The 21,972-nt window shown below is 44.3% G+C and overlaps 1 protein-coding gene across 1 annotated transcript in view; it reads left to right on the forward strand.

The window, feature by feature from the left end:
• Positions 1-21,972, forward strand: part of dusp22a (dual specificity phosphatase 22a) — an 82,092-nt gene that overhangs the window by 4,437 nt on the left and 55,683 nt on the right. Inside the window, exons 3-4 of the mRNA XM_055648883.1 lie at positions 12,083-12,116; positions 17,455-17,537. Coding sequence (XP_055504858.1) covers positions 12,083-12,116; positions 17,455-17,537 — 117 coding nt within the window. The remainder of the gene's footprint in view (positions 1-12,082; positions 12,117-17,454; positions 17,538-21,972) is intronic.

Genomic DNA, 21,972 nt, shown 5'->3' on the forward strand with positions numbered 1-21,972 from the left:
TTGTGGCTGACTTTGCTGCAGTTGCCAGGTTCATCAGTTGCCACTTTCTTTAAGCTGAGTCGTCATGTTTCAATCCTGCAGGGCTATGGAATTGACAAATCTAAGTAGGTTGATGGATTGTGGATGAGTTTCTTGTAATTTCCATCCTCTCTAGCTTTGGTAATCTTGGATATATTCATGTCAGTGAAGACCTCCCTGGGTGCTCCAGTTTCCTCCCACATTCCAAAGACGTACAGGTTTTTAGGTTAATTGGGTAAAGATTGTAAAGTGTCCCTAGTGTGTGTAGGATAGTGCTAGTGTACAGGGATTGCTGGCCAGCACGGACTCAGTGGGCCGAAGAGCCTGTTTCTGCGCTGTATCTCTAAACTAAACTAAACTTCAACTCAGTCTGAAGAAGGGTCCTGACCCAAAACATCACCCATCCATTTCCTCCAGAGATGCTGTAAATAGCTTGTTCTAAGCTTCCCCCCCCAGTCTAGTTTCAGTTAATAAAATACTGAGTTGAGCACTTGCGCATCTAAACTTTATTTTAGAAAAAGCACAATAACAGTTCCCCACTACTATACCTAACCACCGCTGGTTCAATCCTTGTATCTGCCTAACCAAGACCTCCTAGCCTCGTGCAAGCAGAGACACTCCAGGAGGTCACGCAGTTCTAACCGTTCTCCCAGAAGATCGACACAGGACCTCGTGGGAGCGGCCTTTTATAGGTCCCCGAACCTTGAGGGGCCGAACCAATGCGGGTGGTCTCTATACAGTCCAATAACGGATATCAATTAACACAGTACATGATTTACATTTCCCTAACCCAATAATACAGTGACTAATGCAATGTATTCAAACAGAGCTTCAGGAAGGAAGCAAGCAAGAATAAACATTGAAACGTGTGCCCTGAGATTCAAACAGTTTCTCCAAGGCTCAACAGTTTGACCAATCATCAACCAACAGGATGACCATCTCGCAATATTATTTATACTACAATGCCCTTGCAGCGATCCAATCAAAATGATGCATTTAGGGTTTGTTTGCAAAACTGCTGTACATTTAATCAATTTAGGAGAAACCAGGAGAACACCTGGACCCCTCATCATCCTGCATACAAGTCTGAGCCTAGACTGGCTGACGCCTTCCAAAGCCTGTAAATTTCAGCTGACAAAGGTTAAGCAATTCTGACAAGTGCAGGGATCCTCTATTTTATGGTGTCTTTAAGTTGGCCAGTATTAACAATGCTGCCTGGCCCGCTGTGTTATTCCAGCACTTTGTGTCTATTTTTGAGTCGGGCAGCATCCCTGGGGATCATGGATAGGTGATGTTTTTGGTCAGGATCCATCTTCAGACTGGACTTCAGACTTGCAAACCCTTGATGAGTGGACTGATAGTCACTACAGGAAGGTTAGCTGCTCATTTATCAACCTGTTCACCATTGCCATTGCCACACTCTATTAGGTAGCAGATTTGGTTGCACCTGCTGGGCTATCAAATAGCCTTTGACATCTTGTCACACGTACCATAAGGCTTAAAGATGGACTACATGAATTTCCTGGAGACTGGCCCGGAGCTTCAAGCCGCAGGGGTGGCTCGGACTTACCATCGTGGAGCGGGCAATCTTTTGCTGTGGATCGGCAGAAGAACAGCTCCGACCACGGGGCCTGTGGACTTTAACACCATGAAGCCGCGGTCTCTAGTAAAAAGAAGCCGACTCAGGAGCTCCATGCCGCAGATTGTTCCAATTCGTCCCGAAGCCGGAGTTTCCATCATCTTGACGCGAGGGCTTGAACATCGGATCGCTAGTAGCGGCAACTGCTGAGGTATCAAAGGCCCTGACCACCACAAAGGAGGAAGATGACTGAATTTTATTACCTTCCATCACAGTGAGGAATGTGGATTCCACTGAGGTGGATGTCTATGTTAAATTGGGTTAAATGGTATTGTTGCTTTTCACTTAGTGTGGCTGTATGGGTTTGGGTCGAGACCCTTCAACTAGATTTTAAGGGCAGTGGGGAAGGAACCATGAGTCGAGAGGGTTTTATTGTTATATGTCCTGAAAAGGAACAATTACATTCTTACTTGCAGCAGCACAACATATATGTAAACATAAGTTCAGTATATATAAAAATAAGTTCAGTATCTGTAAAAATAGTTTGGTGTGTGTATATAAAATAACAAACATACAAATAAATAGACACTAGTAGTGCAACGTCAAAAATAATGTCCCCTTGTCTAAATAGTTGGCAGCCTATTAGGAGCCCAGTGTAACGAGGTGGCGGGAGTAGAGCAAGAGCTTATAAGCAGTAGGTGGATGATATGGGTGAGGTGGGGTTGCTTGGCAGGTAACAGATAGAGAGAAGGGTGGAGAGAGAGAAGGGTTGAAATGGCGACAGAGGTTGTGAGGTGAGGAGTGGAGAACAAAAGGCTGCACATCCTGGAATCTGATGGGAAAGGAACGTGAAGAATGGAACTGAATGAGTGGTGGTGACAGATGGGACATAGGGTTCAATGTGTAAACACTTGAATTCCTAGACTCACGACGTCTGCAGAAGCTAGGAGAGCAGAGTTCAGTTGTGACACCTCTATCGAGCTCCGCGAGAGATGACAAACACAACACAGAATGTAAATCAACACCAAGAATAATTCCTGTTTATATGGCATCTTTAATATTTTACAAAGCCCCTCATTGCCCCACAGGACAGTTATTGGTCAACAATTAACCTTGAACCATGAAAGCAGATATTATAGTAAGTTAAACAAGAAGCTTGGTGAGAGAATTATAAACAAAAATGACACACGGTACTGCAGTAACTCAGCAATAGAGGAGTGAAACTCTGGGCAGGACAATCTGATGCAGGTTTAAGGAATGGTTTAAGGAATGGACCCGAAGAAGGGTCTCGACCTGAAATGTCACCCATTCCTTCTCTCCAGAGATGCTGCCTGTCCCGGTGAGTAACTCCAGCATTTTGTGCCTATTTTTGGGACAGGACATGACACTACAATCTGTGATATACAGGGATCTTGGAGGTTGCTATGGTGAGGAGTCGTTGATTGAGCGACGGGGAAGGCCATGAAAGGATATGAAAGCAAGTCTAAGCATTTAAAAAATGGAAGCTTTCCTAGATCGGGGGACAGAGTAAGTATATCAATAAGCACAACAGAGGTTGATGATAGGAAGTTACCAGTGCGAGTTAGGAGATGGAAAACAGAGTTTTGGATCTGTTCACATTTACAGATGTCAGCAAGGAGATCACTGGGATATACCAGAGGCATTATAAAGATACTTAATTGGCTCAGTCAGGTGGAATATATGCATGTATCATATTTAACACCATTATAAACATCTCACAGTCTGTGCTTAAGGTGTCATCCTGAGAACTAATGATGTTTTTCTAGTTGCTGCAAAGTATTGCTTTAGTGTGATTAAAACCATCTCAAGCTGTTCTCCTGGAGGTACAGATAATTAAAGTGGGAGAGCGCCACCTATAAATTATTAGCAGGAAAGAACTGCAGATGCTGGTTTAAACCGAAGATAGATATGAAAAGCTGGAGTAACTCAGCGGGACAGGCAGCATCTCTGGAGAGAAGGAATGGGTGACGTTTCGGGTCGAGTCTGAAGAAGGGTCTCGATCCTGAGTTACTTCAGCTTTTTGTATCTCTCTATAAATTATTGATGGATGCCTCTGATTTCGAGCATTACCTGTTTTCCATTGTGCTGATAGGAAGTTACCAGTTTGGGTATTCCAATAACACATGCTTATATGAGCTCTGCTGAACACACATCAAAATGTTAGTCTCTCATTGATTTACTTCTGTGCGAAGCATTTCCAGCATTTTGTGTTTTATTTCATATTTCCAGCGTCACCCGTGCCTTGTAACCTTTGTGTAACTGCTTATGTTTTTTTTAACAACTGCTGATGTCTTAACAGTAAAATACTCAAGGTGCTTCATAAGTTATCGGAGCAGAATTAGATCATTCAGCCCATCAAGTCTACTCTGCCATTCAATCATGACTGATCTATCTCTCCCTCCCATCCCCATTCTCCTGCTTTCTCCCCATAACGCCTGACACCCTTACTAAACAAGAATCTGTTAATCTGCCCTTTAAAACTACCCATTACCCTGCCCCCCACAGCCAAGTTTAGCAATTAATTCCACAGATTCACCACCATCTGACTAAAGAAATTCCTCCACATCTCCTTTCCAAATGTACATCCTTTTATTTGGAGGCTATGGCCTCTGGATCTGGACTCTCCCACTAGTGGAAACATCTTCTCCACATCTACTGTATCAGGCTTTATTCGGTAAGTTTCACCCTTCATCCTTCTAAACTCTAGTGAGTACAGGCCCAGTGCTGTCAAACGCTCATCACAGTTTAACCCAATCATTTCTGGGATCATTCTTGGAAACGTCCTCTGAACCCTCTCCAATCCTTCCTGAGATATGGTGCCCAAAACTGCTCGCATAGTAGTATAATCACAGATAACATAATACTGACCACTCATGGAGATCATTGAACAGCACGACACAGAAACGGGACCTTCGGCCCACAATGTTTGTGCCGAAACATGATGCCAACTTCCGCTGATCTAACTGCCTTTACAAGACCATATCCATCTACAACCTGCACTTCCATGTGCCTATCAAAAACCCTCTTAAACACCACTATCGTATGTCTCCATTACCACCCCAGGCAATGGGTGCCAGGCCTCTATTACTCTCTGTGTAAATAAACTTGGCCCACAATACTCCACTAAACTTTCTTCTTCTCTCTTCTTATAAATATGCCCTCTAGTGTTGGACATTTCCACTCTGGGAAATAGGTTCTGAGTGTCTACCCTATCTTTTCCTCTCATAATTTGATATGCGTCTATCAAGGTTCCCCTCAACTTCTGACATAGAGTCGTAGAGTCAGAGAAATATCCAGAGGGTAGTAGGACAGGATATAGAGAGAAGCAATACCTTGCAGGGCTTCAAAATTAAGATGAAGGCTTCACGTATGAGGCTTTGCCAGACTCTGGCCAGTCTAGGTTGGAGAACATGGTACACATTTTCACATTGGCTTCATCAGCCATGTCAGATCCCACTAGGTGGGAGTACAAGCAAGCTGTGCTTGATCCTGAGGGACTGCCTGAATAAACTTTAGGGTAAACAAGCATTGCCACCTGCTGCATGTAAGACAGTTTTGAATGAGCGACCATCTGGCAAAATCGACTGTGGGTACTTCCCCATCAACTCTCCCATCGTAAGTGGGTCTCAGTAGTGAATGTCTTTATTGTGCAGTTCCATTCTCAGACTTGAAGTTCACAGAACTGCCCCGTATTTGTCTTCTCCCCAGTGTGGCATCACCTATGGGTGTGAGGGGAATGAAGACTAAATGGGGCAGTGAAGGACTGATGGGGGTTTTGAAGACAAAGTCAGTAATTAAGCAAGGTAGAGCTCTGTTCCTATGCAATCTCCTTATTTAAAAGAATACTTTTGATATTCTATCGTCACATTTAGTAATGCAGTAGAAGTGTGGAATTCAGAGGTACCTGTTTTTTCAGCTGGGAAAACTCTGATGTTAATGGGCTGCACTGCCTCTACTGGGAGCTCACTGCAATGACAGCACAACAGATCTTTACCAACAGTTACTGCAATGAAGACTTGTAATTTGATGTCATATTGAGTCGAAGGCAGGGTGCAAGGATTCATTAATAAGTGTAAAGTGTAAGAAAAAAAATGTAGTAGATGATAGCAAAGTTACATAACCACAGAAACAAAGTCAGATAAGTTTTTATTTAAGCAGCTCACTGTTCGCTTCAGATTGAGAATTAACATGGAGTCAACCTCTGATGAACTTGGCAGTTTCACTCCTTTAAGGGCCTGTCCCCCTTGGGCGTCATCATTTACGCATCGCGGCATAAGACGCGTGCGCATGGCGTGCATTATGTGCGCATGGTGCGTGGCCACCTGCGTGACACGCAAATGACGCCCATGTGGGACTGGCCCTTCAGTGCTACATTCAGCCGGCAAAATTAGTTGCCATTACTTTCAAATGGAGGGCTACCAGCCCTTCCAGTCACATGCAGAGATAGTTCATAAGTTATATGAGCAGAATTAGGCTATTCGGCCCATCGAGTCCACTCCTTTTTGAGGTATTGCCTCCTATAGATTCCTTTGATGGTGGGGGGTATCCATGATGGACTGGACAATGTTCACCAGTTTCTGTAACCTCCTTGATTCCTGGGCATTCAAGTTGCCGAACCAGGCAATGTAGTTACCAATCCTTTAACATTAGCCTTCAGGTAACGTTGTGTATGAGTAAAGCCCATTGTGTGTGTTGGTGGTCAGGCAGTGCTGACTTTCATTGCCAACATTCGATTGTGCACAGGGATGGGAGAGGTCTAATTTCATCAATATCTTTCATTCAGCTGACTCCACATACAGCTCTTGCCGAGTGGCCAGTGCTTGTTGTCCATTTTGTATTCTTAGTGTGGTTGACCGATGTCTTCACGCAGCCATGTTGTTTGTTTGTTTTATGTATGATCAGCATTAATATGGCCAACTCATCCTGGTCAATTTTACAAGCACACTTTTCTATTCAAGTTTATCCATCTCCATCTCAACTTGATGCTTTAGAGCATATGGCATTGGCCTGAGCATGCAGTACATTGGCTCTGCATTTAGTCCAATATGAATGTCTGTATTGTTATTCAGGTTGAACCACCTTCAAACATAAAGTAATACCTATCTTGCTGTGTGCCATTTTTGCATTTTGTGTCTATCTTCGGTGTAAACCAGCATCTGTAGTTCCTTCCTAGCCATTTTATGGCACTCCATTGTCAGAACAAAAGCTGTTCTTCCTTCCCATGAGATGGAGACACAAGGAAATACAGGTGCTGAATTCTTGAGCAAAACATAAGGTTGGGGAGTAACCCAGCGGGTTAGGCAACATCTGTGGAGGGAATGGACAGATGACGTTTTGGGATTGGACCCTTCTTTATACTGAATTGAAGTAGGCGGGAGAAAGCAGGAAAAGAGAGGTGGGGGTGGGTAAAAACCTGGCAAGTGGTAGGTGGTTACAGGTAAGGGGGGTTTGATTTGCAGATAGGTGGAGTAAGTGACCAACACTCGAGAGGAAAGGGAGACAAAAGGGCATCACATAAGGAGTAAAAAAGAGTGAAACATAATTTATCCCCTCCACAGTTCCTTTCCCATTAAAGATGCCCATTGTCTAGTCTGCTACATTGGTGGATAGCTGTATGGTTATCTGTGGTGTTACACTTTACACACCATTTGCCCTGATGTCAAAGGGACTTCACCAAAGTAGGTTTTCACTATAACATCACTTCCCATCAATGCCATCTGATTGAACTTGCTCAGGTAAGGTGCCTTGATTCATTGTCAAACACCTTGCGGTATTATCAATACATGTGTCAATGTGTGCTTGTTAATCAACGCCTTTACTCAAATCTTGGTTTCTGTTTACTGCCGCTTCTGCCTGTGGCATAGATCTGTATAGTAGCAGTTTTTCTTTGTCCAAATACACTGCCAAACCATAAGAAGATTCTTGTTGTCTCAGATCGACACTTAAAAAGCATGTTTGCTTAAATTTAAGCACTGGTGAGAGGTGACCAATCTCTGGCATCTGAAGCACTTGGACTTTCCCTCCTCTGACAGCGGGCAATGACTACATCACTTTCTTATGGTGAACCAAATTCTCCAGCAATTGACGCAACAATTTTAAATTTAAATTCAAATATCAGGTTATTTTGTCCTGAGTGCTTTTGATGGAATACATTAGTCAGCACACAAACATATTTTGTGAAGTGGAATCTAAAATGTTCCTAAAATTGCATAGCTACTGTATAATTTTTTTTTTATAATGAAACGCAATCCTCGCCACTTGTGTAAGTCTCCGTCTTTTAGTCTCTGATTTTATTCAAAATGAACAACTCTAAATATATATTTTACATGGCTGCCATCTTCCAAGGGGAAAGGCACAGTGGCGCAGCTGTAGAATTGCTGCCTTATAGCGTCAAAGACCCTAGTTTGATCATGACTACCATCTTTGTTAATCTTTACTTGGCATTAAGACAAGTTTATATAGATAATGATTTACCTACAAGACCACATATACAGACTAGTTATCTGTTGAGCCTTCAAGCTATGTGCTCCAACATAGCACATTGAGCAATACAGAGTGAAGTCCGAAGAAGGGTCTCGACCCGAAACGTCACCCATTCTTTCTCTCCAGAGATGCTGCCTGTTCCACTGAGTTATTCCAGCAGTTTGTGTCTATCTTCTGTGTAAACCAGCATCTGCAGTTCCTTCCTACACACAGAGCAATACAGCACAGGAATGTGGGGGTTTGTAGGTACATTGGCCTCTGTGTATTGGCCCAGTGTGTAGATAGTGAATGTGAAAGTGGGATAACTTAGAACTATTGTGAGCTGGTGATCGATGGTCGGCGTGGGCCTGTTTCCATGCTGAGTCATTGAATGAATCAATCAGTAACACTGTGGATGTACGACCCATATGGTACTGGCTCACGACCACTTACTCGGGGCCAATTCGGAATAGGCAATGCATGCAGGATATATTGCAGCAATAAACAGATCCCATAAGTGAATAAACATGTAAGCTGGGAAACAGCAGCAGGTTTGTGCATAGCAAGCTTCTTAAAAAAACACAACAATGTGCTTCCTCTTGCCTAATTGTTTTTGGCATTCTGACCGGCTTCACAGATGCAGTTTCTGTGTGATTGGCTTGGAGGCTGCATGGGGTCACTCGTGGGTAAATCATGGACGTGGCACCCAGACATGACTTGTCCATTGTTCACTCTTCACGCTGCCTAGGAAAAGCAGCCAACGTAATCATAGGCTTGTCCCACCCCGGTCATTCCTCTTCTCCCTGCTCCCGTTCAGCAGCAGGTACAGAAACTTGAAAGTGCACACCACCAGACTCAGGAGCACCTTCTCCCCCTCTATTATCAGGGTTCTGAATGGTCCTTCCATAAGCTAGGGTACTGTCTGATTCACCTCTACCCCACTGAGGTCATTGCTGTATCTTCCCCTTTGCTCAATCTATTGTATTCGAGTTTGATGATTGTATTTATGTATGACATAGCTGATCTGTTGGGACAGCATGCAAAACAAAGCTTTTCATTGTACCTCGGTACATGTGACAATAATAAACCTAAACCACAACACTTCTTAAACAAAAAACAACATTCTTCATGATCCATGCAGATTATCTTAACATTTATTTTTCATATAATTTTGTTTGCAAAAGATGTCGACCTTGATTGAATATTTAAGCAATTGACCTCTATGTAGGCAGATAGCTAGAGGACAATTGAAGTCCTGGTTATTTATTATTGTTTAGAGTTAGAGATGAGCAGAACCCTCTTTAGTCAGAAGGTGGTGAATCTGTGGAACTCATTGCCACAGAAGGTCGTGGATGCCAAGTCAATGGATATTTTTAAGGCGGAGATTGATAGATTCTTGATTAGTACTGGTGTTAGGGGTTATGGGGAGAAGGCAGGAGAATGGGGTTGTGAGGGAATGATAGATCAGCCATGATTGAATGGCGGACTAGACTTGAGGTTAGTTTACTGTCACATGTACTGAAGTACAGTGAAAAGCTTTTGTTGTGTGCTAATCAATCAAGCCATTCACAGTGTACAGATACATGATAAAGGGAATAATGTTTAGTGCAAGATAAAGCCTTTAAAGCCTGATCAAAGTTAGTCCGAGCGTGTCTAATGAGGTAGATAGTAGTTCCGGACTACTCGCTAGTTGTTGTAGGATGGTTCATTTGCCTGATAACAGCTGAGACTTGATGGGCCGAATGGCCTTATTCTACTCCTATAACTTATGAACTTTACAGTGGTGATATTCAGAGGGTTGCTCTTGTGGGGACAGGGAAGAGAGCGTTCTTGCCTGTAAGCACTGATCCCTGGACTCGCCCTCTCCTCCCCCTGCAAACTTTAGCTCTGCATAATCCCGTTTGTAAAAACTACATGATAAATGGGAGATTCTGTCCGGAAAAAATACAAAAGGAGTTTAATGCGTAAAGGATTGGTGCAGCCAAGTGTGTGCGGTTGCTGTGTACAGTATGTCAAGTTGTTCACAGTCGGCCTCACATCTGTGGAGTTTTACAAAGAGGCACAAATTTGAACAGCTGCTGACTCCAGATATGCGGGATATATTACAAATATCTCAAAACCTAGATGGGGAGTCATGGGGGTCATTGCTGTCACTTCCCGAGTCTGCAATATGTCAGCAGTCAGACAGTTACCACATTTAGGATATTTTGGGCAAAAATAGAGTAACATTTTAAATAAACCTTTTGGAGCTACGGATGTGAAAGATTAAGGGTAATTTCCTCTTCACCTCCAATTACATGTTTCAACACTCCCCTTCCATCTATCTCTTCTCTATTCATGACAAGACGTATTACTCTGGAACTTGGATTGCATAGTATCTCTCATTAGTTGCTGCGATCCAGTTTCAGCTTAACGTGATAGAGCATGGGGTGGAACAATGGTGCAGCGGTAGAGTTGCTGCCTTACAGCGCCAGGAACCCGGCTTCGATCCTGCCTGCGGGCGCTGTCTGTAGGGAGTTTGTACGTTCTCCCCGTGACCACCTGGGTCTTCTCCAGGTGCCTCGGTTTCCTCCCTCATCCCACAGACGTGCAGGTTTGTAGGTTATTTGGCTTCTGTAAGTTATCCCTAGTGTGTCGCATTGAATTAGTGTATTAATTAGTGATCATTGGTTGGTGCGGACTTGGTGGGCCGAAGGGCCTGTTTCCATGCTGTGTCTCCAAATCAAAACTAAACTAAACTACAAACTGAGCAATACAGCATGAAAACAGGCTCCATGGCCCAAATCATCCATGCTGACCACGATGCCCACCTAAGTTAATTCTATTTGCCAGTGTTTGGCTCGTATCCCTCTCAAGCTATCCTATCCCGGAATGGTACCATTCGGCGCCGCCGTTTAGGCACCGCCGATTCCGCGCCTCCGTTTCGGGGTGTTAGGGTCAGGGTCAGGGTCAGCGTCAGGTTCAGGGTTAGGGTTCTGATGAGTACAGATATTATAAACGGAGGCGCCAAAACAGCGGTGCCGAAACGGCGGCACAGGAACGGCAGCGCCGAAAAGTACCTGACCCATCCTATCCATGTACCTGTCTAATGTCTATTGAATGTTGTCAGTGTGTACCTGCCTCAACCACGCTCTCTGTTCCATTTATACACCACCCTTCATGTGAAGATGTTGCCCCCCCCCTTTTAAATTTCCGTCTCCCTGTAAACTGATGCCCTCTAGTTTATGATTCTCTTTCCCTGGGGGTCCAATGAGTCCCCCATTTTTGCTGCTCCCCTCTCTTCTGATACCGTTCCACCTGCTATCCCTCCCCCTTCTTTATCTGACTCAATGTTCGCACCATTTTGTCTCCATTCATCTGCAGTCTTTGTTACTATCCCCACCTATCTGCCATTGGCCCTGCCTCACGTATATCCACCTATCACTTGCCAGTTTTAACCTCACCCATTCTCTTCACCTCTCTCTACTACCCTTTTCCTCACTGCTCCCTCAGCCTGAAGGAGGCGGTCCCAGAAGAATGCCTTCTGTCCATTTCTTGCTCCACAGACCTGCTGAGTTCCTCCAGCAATTTGTTTCTGCACAGTGCTACCAGTCTGGATGTCTACAGGGGAAATACCGTAGCACAAAGCCCTGTTTCACTTTTACACAATTCCCATGCACGTGTATTGTTAGTAGAAGCTGCTTGCTGGTGTTGTCAATAGATACACTCGGCTTTGCCTTCTCAACTCCCTCTCTCCACCCGCCCGCAAATGTTTTGCTGAGGGCAAGTGCAGCTTCACCCAAGGTTACTTGACAAATGCAGACTGAGAATTGGTGGCATTGTTTGCTCTGTGTCACTCTGATATTAACCATGCAGTTCACCAAGCTTATTGTTGATGGATTTTCTTCTATTATTTAATGCAGAACGCATGCTCACAGCTACATATACTGCTGAGCCTGAGCATGTGGATGTGGTGTTAGGATTTAGAAATAGATTCTTAACTTAATCTTTTTATTTTGCTAGATATTGGATGGCCTCTACCTGGGAAATATTAGAGGTAAGTGTGATTATTACTGGTTAAATGCAAGATAGAGTCATACAGCATGGAAACAGGCCCTTCATCCCAACTTCCTATGCTGATCAAGATGCCCCATCTACTCTAGTCCCACCTGGCCACATTTGGCCCATATATTTCAAAACTTTTCCTATCCATATCCCTTTATTTTCCAAATGTATTTTAAATTTTGTTATAGTACCTGCCTCATCAGGTACTCTATATACCCCCCCCCCCCCCCCCCCCCCACCCCACCCTCTGTGTGGAAAAAAAAATGCCTCTCTGGCTCCCATTATATCATTCCCCTCTTTCCCCCACAGCCCTTTAGGAAGACAAACTTTTTCACTCAGAGAATCATGAATCTGTGGAATTCTCTGCCACAGGAGGCCGATTCACTGGATGTATTCAAGAGAGAGTTAGATATAGCTCTTAGGGCTAACGGAATCAAGGGATATGCGGGGAAAAAACAGGAACAGGGTACTGATTCTGGATGACTAGCCATGATCACATTGAATGGCGGGGCTGGCTCGAAGGGCTGAATGGCCTGCTCCTGCACCTACTTTCTATGTTTTTATGTTTCTCTCACCTTAAATCTATGTCTGCTTCTTGGATTCCTCTACTCTGGGTAAAAGGTCCTATATTCAAAATCACCATGGGTTTAAAATGCATTAACCATTTTTCTTTTTGGTGGGACCACTTTATCTCGACTCTCTTAGTCTAAGAACTACCTTCAATTGGTTCCATGCCTATTCTTGCACTCCTACTTTGGTGTTCCCTGGGGATCCCTCGTTTGTTCCTGCAACCTTGCCCATATGTTTCCCCTTGGTAATATCATGTGAAGGTTTCGGCCCGAAGCGTTGCCTATTTCCTTCGCTCCATAGATGCTGCTGCACCCGCTGAGTTTCTCCAGCTTTTTGTATACCTGCAACAGTTTAAACTTGCTGCTGAACCTCATTCATTCCACCTCTCTTTGACTCTTCTACTAGGCCGTTGGTGTGCTTGCCTGATAACCAGTACTGAGTGAGAAGGACCATCTAAATAAACTGCAGGAAAATAGTTCCTGGCACAAACTAAATTCCTCATCCACTGATTCCATCCCCTATCCACTGATTCTATCTCCATGGCAACTGAGGCTGAACCTCAGGAAGGCATTTTGACGATGCTAGCACTGGAATATTTGGTGGTTTTGGTGGATTTTTGAGTGTATTTATTTACAATTAAAAGCTTAGGGAAGCTGCAGTTTGATTGCTGCCACTGTCAAAGGAACTGTCAAAGTGACTCGTGGAGTAACGCAAGCACTCATGGGAGTTACAGAGAGCTGGGAGAGATTCCCAACATTCAGCACAGATAGTTTGGTTTAGTCATACAGCGTGGAAACAGGCCCTTCAGCCCATCGAGTCCGTGGCCGACCAGCAATCACCTTGTACTTTAGCACTATCCGACGCACTAGAGGCAATTTACTATTTTACCGAAGCCAATTAACCTACAAACCTGCACGTCTTTGGAGTGTGGGAAGAAACCGGGGCACCTGGAGAAAATCCATGCAGTCACAGGGAGAACGTACAAACTTTGTACACACAGCACTCATAGTCAGGATCAAACACGGATCTCTGGCTCTGTAAGAAGAGAGTTTTATAGTCATGTCATTGCATACACTACAGGGTTAGGTGGTAGAAACAGATCTAATAATGGAGGAAGGAGGAGAAGGTGAAGATGAGGGAATGGGGGTCTAGAAAACGGAAGCCCTGGAGTAGATAATGGAGGAACAACATTTATAAGGCTATCTGACACAAGAGTAGTCTGGGATCATTTGGATAACTCTTTTGAAGGGCTGGACAGGAACTGAATGGTTCTGTTGTAACTTGTTCTGTGGTTCCAGGAGATTATGTCTGAAGAAGAGTTCCGGCCCAAAGCTTTACCTAACCATGTTCTCTAGGGATGCTGTCTGAGTTACTCCAGCTGAGTTCCCCAGCACTTTGTGTCTGTCTTTGATTATGTGCAGCGTTACAGTGAGAGGGACAAACTGCACACCAGTTACCTCTACCCAGCACCCGAACCAGAGGGACATAGGTTTAAGGTGAGAGGGGAAAGATTTAATCTGAACCTGAGGAGCACCTTTCTTTACACAAAGGGTGGTAGGTATATGGAATGAGCTGCCAAAGGAGGTATTTGAGGAGGTACTATCATAACGTTTTAAAAACATATGGACAAGTACATGGATAAGATAGGTTTAAAAGGATACGAGGCAAACACTGGCAGGCGGGACTTGTGTAGATGCGGCATGTTGGTCGGTTGGGCCGAATGGCCTGTTTCCATGCTTGTATGACACACAAGATGTGGCTGATGGAACAATCTCCAACTCCCTGGCTGTTGAGATGGTGGGATCCTCAAACTAAGGTTCACTAAACACTTGCCGAAACAAAGAATTGCAAATGCTGGTTTATACCAAGGATAGACACAGATGCAGGAGTAAGGCAGCATCTATGGGGGTAAAAAGATGGGTAATGTATCGGGTCGGCTCCCTTCTTCAGAACCTTCTTCAGAACCTTCTTCAGAACCTTCTTCAGAACCTTCTTCAGAAGGGTCAAATCCAGGAGAGGCTTCAGCAGCTGCGTCACAATGTCACCCAGAATAAAAAAAGGAGTTACATAAAGATATGGAACTCATCCTTTTTCTCCAGAGATGTTGCCAGACCCGCTGAGTTACTCCAGCACTTTGTGTCTATCTTCACAAAACAATTAATCTCTGTGTTTTAAATGTTACTTAAATATCTGGTTATAACAAACACGTTATCACCACATTAACATGGATGCATGAATATGAAATATGCCTCGATGTCCTTGCTCGCTGAATGCACTGCCTTTAAGAAAAAATATTGGTGTATACACAGCAGCAAAAGCCATTTCCTTGGCTATATTTCACTGCTTGAAAGCTTGCCATGGATATCGCAAGGTTTTCAATATTTCCTGTGTGTATTTTTAGTGTTACTGTGAAACTGTCAACATTAAACGACAGGATGTTAATCAGTGCTCAGACTTTATGTTAACAATACCTAACGTTCCCTTTGCTGTCCCCACCATAATCCATGCAGAGCAACTACAGTGGGCTTTCACTCTCTGTACGGTTTGACGTTAAAAGGGATTACAACTGAATTTTATCTCAGCTCCTTGTCCTCCCTGGGGTCTGTTTATAACTTTTTTATAACTTGTTTAAAAAAAAATCCCGGGTGGCATTACAGCTGGTGGAGCTGCTGCCCCACAACGCCAGAGATCTGGGTTCGATCCTGGGCTTGGGTGCTTTCTGTGCGGAGTTTGCACGCTCTCCTTGTGACTACGCGGGTTTCCTCCGGGTGCTCAGGTTTCCTCCCACATCCCAAAGACGTGTGGAATTGTAAGTTAATTGGGCTCTGTAAATCGCCTCTAATGTGTAGAGTGGAATAACATAGAATTTGTGTGAACAGGTGAATGATGGTTGACGTGGACCCAGTGGACCGAAGGACCTATTTCCATGTTGTATTTCTAAACCAATCTAAACAAACCTGAAATACATTTAAAAAAAAAGTCTCATTCTTTTGAATTTTCCATTCATCAGTCTTTAACCTTTATTTGACTCCATCTCAGAATGTGTTGGCTCCAAGTTTAAAATTATTCCCACCTGTCTGGACATCTCCATCGGAGGAAATAGTTTCCATTTCACCGAATTTAATTCTCTTACACATCTCAATTTAATCCCCTCTGTCTCTCGAACTATCAAAATAACACATCCTGCCGTGCATTTTCCGATATGTTTTTGATTCATTGCATGCCCAAGGAATGTCAGACTCAGGCAGGCAGGGCTTGGGTTTTCTGGTTAGATAGATTCCTGCACTAACTTTGGGAGATATGCCTTATCCTGACCACGGGTACCGTCTGTATTGTACGTTCTCCCTGTGACTAATATAGGTTTTCTCTGGGTGCTCTGGTTTCCTCCCACACTCCAAAGATGTACAGGTTTGTAGGTTAATTGGCTTTGGTAGGTTGTAAAATTGTCCCTATTGGGTAGGATACTGCTGGAGTATGGAGATCGCTGGTTGGCGCAGACTTGGTGGGCCGAAGGGACTGTTTCCGCGCTCTATCTCTGTATCTCTACCTCACCGAGCCTGACAAGACACAGTGGCTTTAGGGGAGGAGCACGGGCAAATGCGAGGAGAGAGAATCATTCATTTTGAATCTGTTTTTGTAAAGAAAGACAGAGGCAGGGAAAATTTAAGAGAGGAAGTTAAAGGTCAATGTGTGGATAAATGCCAGCACTGTTCTGATAACTTCTGGCTGTTAACATTGAGACACATTCCTTGAACAGAACAAAGCACAGGCCTGTAAACATTCAGTTCACAGTCTTGATTGGAAGAGGCAGCAATGATGCATTCTTTGCAGTCATTCCAGGGAATGAGGTCTATTTTTGGAGCTGTTTTATTTTCTGCACAAGTGCAGAGAGACAGGAAGGCATGATTGCAACCCATTGTTCTTTGCTACCGATTAGGCGGGATGTTTCATCAGGATGATTCTGACAGCAAACTCCACCCAAAACAATGCCCTACATCCCCGTTCCAAAGCATATTGATCTGCAGTGTATTTTCACCAATTTCTGCCCCTTTGTCGGGGTTTCCAGAGCCAGAGTTGTATTTCTGTTGTTGTGTAGGTACGAGGAACTGAAGACTCTGGCTTACAAATAAATGCTTGCGTCACTCAGCGGGTCAGGCAGCATGTCTGGAGATCAGGGAAATACGATGTTGCAGATTGTGACTTATCTTCAGACTGGTCCCGACCCGAAACGATACCTATTCATGTTCTCCAGGGATGCTGCCTGAACCGTTGAGTTACTCCGGAGTCTTTTCTTTGTTATCACATTTTGAGCTTGGCCATCATATTTACTGTGCCCTGCTTGAAAAATAAGCAATTTTGGAAAAAAATAGTATTGACAATCCCCATGTCAAGTGCAACTGCATGTGCTAATGTAAACTAACTGAGAGAATGATGTTAAACAATCCCAGTTGTATGGGAGATAGACACAAAATGCTGGAGTAACTCAGCGGGACAGGACAGACAGGCAGACTGAAGAAGGGGGTCTCAACTCGAAATGTCACCCATTCCTTCTATCCGGAGATGCTGCCTGACCCGCTGACTTGCTCCAGCATTTTGTGTCTTATCTTCGGTGAAAACCAGCATCTGCAGTTCCTTCCTACACTAGTTGTATTGAAGTTGATTACATAATTGTAGCTCATGCTGTTCATTGCACAGTATTGTATTTGCACAAGTACTTTGCCACTATACAAATAGACTGTATTACCTCTCCTTGCCTGTAGACTCCCAGGATAAAGACAATCTGGCCAAGAATGGAATCACGCACATCCTGTCTATTTGCAACAATGCCAAACCTGTGCTTGAGGTAAGCCATACCCATCAGCAAAAAACGACCACAATTTATGAGGTGATGTTCAGATGTTGGTTGGAAGGGGTTGCCACAATCCAGGGAACTTTGTTGGATGCCAATGTCACACAGAGAGGACCAGTTGCATCTGTGACTGGCTCCTGCATTCAAATCTCAATCCAGAATGTAAAACTTTAAGGTAGTTTCTTGTCCCGTGTACCGAGATCCAGGGAAAAGCTTTTATTGTGTGCTATCCTGCCAGTGGACAAACTATGCATGAATACAATCAAGTCATCCACAGTGTACATGTACATGAGTGAAGAGAATAATGTTTAGTGCAAGATTCTGTCCGGTAAAGTCCGATTAAAGATAGTCTAAGGGTCTTCAATGAGGTGGATAGTAGCTCACAACTGCTTTCTAATTGTTGTTAGGATTGTTCAGTTCCCTGATGACAGATGGGAAGAAACTGCCTGTGAATCTGGAGTTTTGCATTTTCACGCTTCTATACCTCTTGCCTGATGGGAGAGGCGGGATAAGAGGGAGTGACCGGGGTGAAACTCATCCTTAATTACGCTGCTGGCCTTGCTGAGGCAGCGTGAAGTGTAAATGAAGTCAATGGATGGGAGACTGGTTTGTGTGATGGTCTTGCCTGCATCCATAATTCTCTACAATTTTTAGACAGTTTTTTTTTTAGCATAAGATTATAAGACGTACAGTGGGAGTAAAATTGTGTTTTCTGCTCCACCATTTGATCATGGCTGATCTGTTTGTTCCCCCTCAACCCCATTCTCCTGCCTTCTCCCCGTAACCTTTGACACCCTTACTAATCATGAACCTAATGATTACTGCTTTAGAATATCCAACGACAAGGCTTCCACAACCATCTGTGGCGATGAATTCCACAGATGCACATCCCTCTGGATAAATAAATTCCTCCCCCACTCCATTCTAAAGGTACGTCCTTTTACTCTGAGGCTGTGTCCTCTGGTCCCAGTCTCCCCCACTAGAAACATCCTTTTCACATCCACTCTATCCAGGCCTTTCATTATTTGCTAGATTCCCCCCTCATACTCCTAAACTCCAGTAAGTGCAGGCCCAGAGCCATCAAACGCTCCTCATAAGTTAACCCGATCATCTCCAGGATAATTCTTGTAAGCCTCCTCTGGACCAGCATATCGTTCCTATGATATGGGGGCCCAGAAAGTGTAGCACCGATGGCGAGCTTGATGGGATGTCCAAATGCCTTCTCAACTGGAAGCGAGCGATTCCATGGCACTACCTCAAGGAAAACTCAAGGGAATCTTCCCCACAGCCCAGCCCAATGTTCACGGCAGGATCAGCATCAGCAGTACAGATGTACTTACAATGGTCACATTATAAATTACCTGCTGTATTGCTTTAGTCTCAGGCGTGATTACATGTTGGTCATCCTGAGGTTGTGAAATGTCCAATGGAAATCAAACGGCTTGCTTACTATCCACAGCTTTTATTATTACATGGCCATCGCACCAAGTTTTTAGTTTCGTTCAGAGAACAGGCCCTTTCACCCAATGAGTTCACACTGACTAGATCACCCGTTCACACTAGTTCAATGTTATCACATTCACTCCCTACGCACTAGAGGATAATGTACAGAGGGCCTATTAACCTACAAACCCACACGTCTTTAGGACGTGCAGCAAATCTGGTGCATGCTGTATCTCTAAACTAAAACCCGGAGGAAACCCATGTGGTCACACTTAGAACGTGCAAACTCCACACAGAAAGCGCCTGAGGTCGGGTTCCGTTTCTTTCCTCACTGGTGCCTGCATTTGCTTTGTGTGGCCTGTGCTGCCGTCATTAGCTGGGGTTTTTAATACATGAGAATGGAGGTCATATAAAGCATTGGTCAGACTTTAGCTGGAGTACTGCGTGCTGCCTCCTGCTTCCTTGGCTCTGGCTGGCTTCCAGTCTGCCCATTCTCTCCATGTGAATCTCAGTCAGCCCCACTGTCCCTCGAGTGGCCAATGGCTAATGCATCCCAGACTAACTCATTGCAGCTGCATCATCTCATCCCAGCCTGTGTCTCTTCTCCACTCACTGGACAATCTCACGGAGCTACTGGTCCGTCTCGCAATGACAGTGAATTGGTGGAGAGATTTGAGGGGAGCTGAAGGTGGATGAGCATTAAAAGTTAGGAGGGGTAGAGAATATAGGATTGAGTGTGCATTGGAGCGCAGAACAGCTGTAATTTAGAACGCATACGGCATGGTTGCTTTCATGGTTACTTTTTATTCACAATTTAAGTTTAGGGATACAGCGTGGAAACAGGCCCTTCGGCCCATCAGGTCCGTATCGACCAGCAATCACCCATTCACACTAGTTCTATGTCATCCTGTTTCTCATCTTACTCTCTAGGGACAATTTACAGCAGCCAATTAACCTTACAAACCTGTGTGCCTTTGTCATGTGGGAGGAAACCAAAGCACCTGGAGAAAACCGGGTCACAGGGAGAACATATAAACTCCATGCATACAGGGCCAGGATCGAGCCAGGGCTCTGGAAATGTGAAACCAGCAACACTGACAATGACAATTAAAATTGAATCTGAATCTGAATCTACCGCTGCGCCACTGTACTGCCCTACTGTTCAAAAACAACTCTTATAATAAATTGGTACCAACTGCTAACATCAGAATTTCTAGAATAGAATAGTTTTTTATTTTAAAACTAGAGAATAATTTTCAATTTGAAAACTAGCGAATAGTTTTCAAATTAAAAACTGATTTAAAACTTGGGGAAAATGTCTCAATGTAAACGATCTCCTATTGATTCTCCTGTCAGTCAGAGTTGACCATCAAGTACCCATTTTCACATGAACATTGCCCCATCCAGGATGGCACAGCAGTAGAGTTGCTGCTCTTACAGTGCTTGCAGCGCTGGAGATGCGGGTTCGAGCCCGACTACGGGTGCTGTCTACGTTCTCCCCATGATCGTGTGGGTTTTCTCCGAGATCTTCGGTTTCCTCCCACATTCAAAAAGCGTACAGGTATGTAGGTAAATTGGCTTGGTAAATGTAAAAATTGTGTGTAGGATAGTGTTAATATGTGGGGATCGCTGGTCGGCATGGTCCTGGTGGACTGAAGGGCCTGTTTCCGCACTGTTTCTCTAAACTAAACCAAACTCATTTTATGCTGCCATGAACCTTCTCAGATTCTTTCACTACACATGACAGACATTTTACATTGTCCCTTTAACAAGCACAGTCCTGGGATGTAGGAAGAAGCCAGAGAACCCATTGGAAACCTCACACGATCACAGGGAGAACGTGCAAAGTCCACACACAGCACCCGAGGTCAGGCCAAAACCAGGACCTCTGCTGTGAGATAGTGACTACGTGACTTAAATTTCACGTTTATTTCACCTCTATCACAGTTTACACTTCAGACTTTCGAGATACAGTGCAGATATAAGCCCTTCGGCCCATCAAATCCATGCTGACCAGCGATCACCCTGTACACTAGTACTATTCCATACACCAGGAAGAATTCACAATTTTTTTTAACCAAAACCAATTAACCTACAAATCTGTACGTCTTTGGAGTGTGGGATCAAATCGGAGAAAACCCGCGTGGCCACGGGGAGAACGTAGAAACTCTGTACAGACATCACCCATAATCACGATCGAACCCGGGTCTCTGGCACTGTAAGGCAGCAACTCTACCGCTGCACCACCATGCCGCCCATTGCCGCACTCCTTTGATTTCCCCCCCCCCCATTGTTTCAGGCTAGGCCAATAAATAAATATCTAAGATCTCTCTGCAAGCACAAATTTTGGCCCTAATAACTGAATGAAGTCGAACTCTGCTATATGTACCATTGCTTTGCATAATACAGCTCTTTACAGTACGCTGCTCTGTAAGTTATAGGTTACTGTGCCAGTGTGGAATTACTAGTGACGTATCGCAGGCCGCCTGTAAATCCCTGTGGTGTTGGGTTTCGAGAGCCCTGCCCATTCCATGCGAACATGCAGCTGCTTTGAATCAAGCGGGTGACACGAATGGTGCAAATTAATTTTTGCAATGTTTGATTGGAGCAAACTCTCTCACTTCCTGAAGCTGGCCACAAGCACAACCAGAAGCAAATTAATTTGAATCAGGCTCATGTAAACAGTTTAATTAGGGTGCTGTCTACTCAATTTTCCTGTGCTGTCTGACAAACCAGAGGGCAGGCCAGCTGGGTGGTCTGACTTTGCTCAAATAACACCACTCTTAGTGGCGGCAGGCATCTGAAATGAGTTTTTGGTTTAGTTTGGAGATACAGCACGGAAACAGACCCTTCGGCCCACTGAGTCCGCGCCGACCAGCGATCCCCGCACGCTAACACTATCCTACACTCATTAGGAGCAATTTACAATTTTACCGAAGCTAATTAACATACAATCCTGTGCATCTTTGGAGTATGGGAGGAAATC

Source organism: Leucoraja erinacea, chromosome 17, assembly GCF_028641065.1.
Source record: "Leucoraja erinacea ecotype New England chromosome 17, Leri_hhj_1, whole genome shotgun sequence".
Taxonomy (NCBI): domain Eukaryota; kingdom Metazoa; phylum Chordata; class Chondrichthyes; order Rajiformes; family Rajidae; genus Leucoraja; species Leucoraja erinaceus.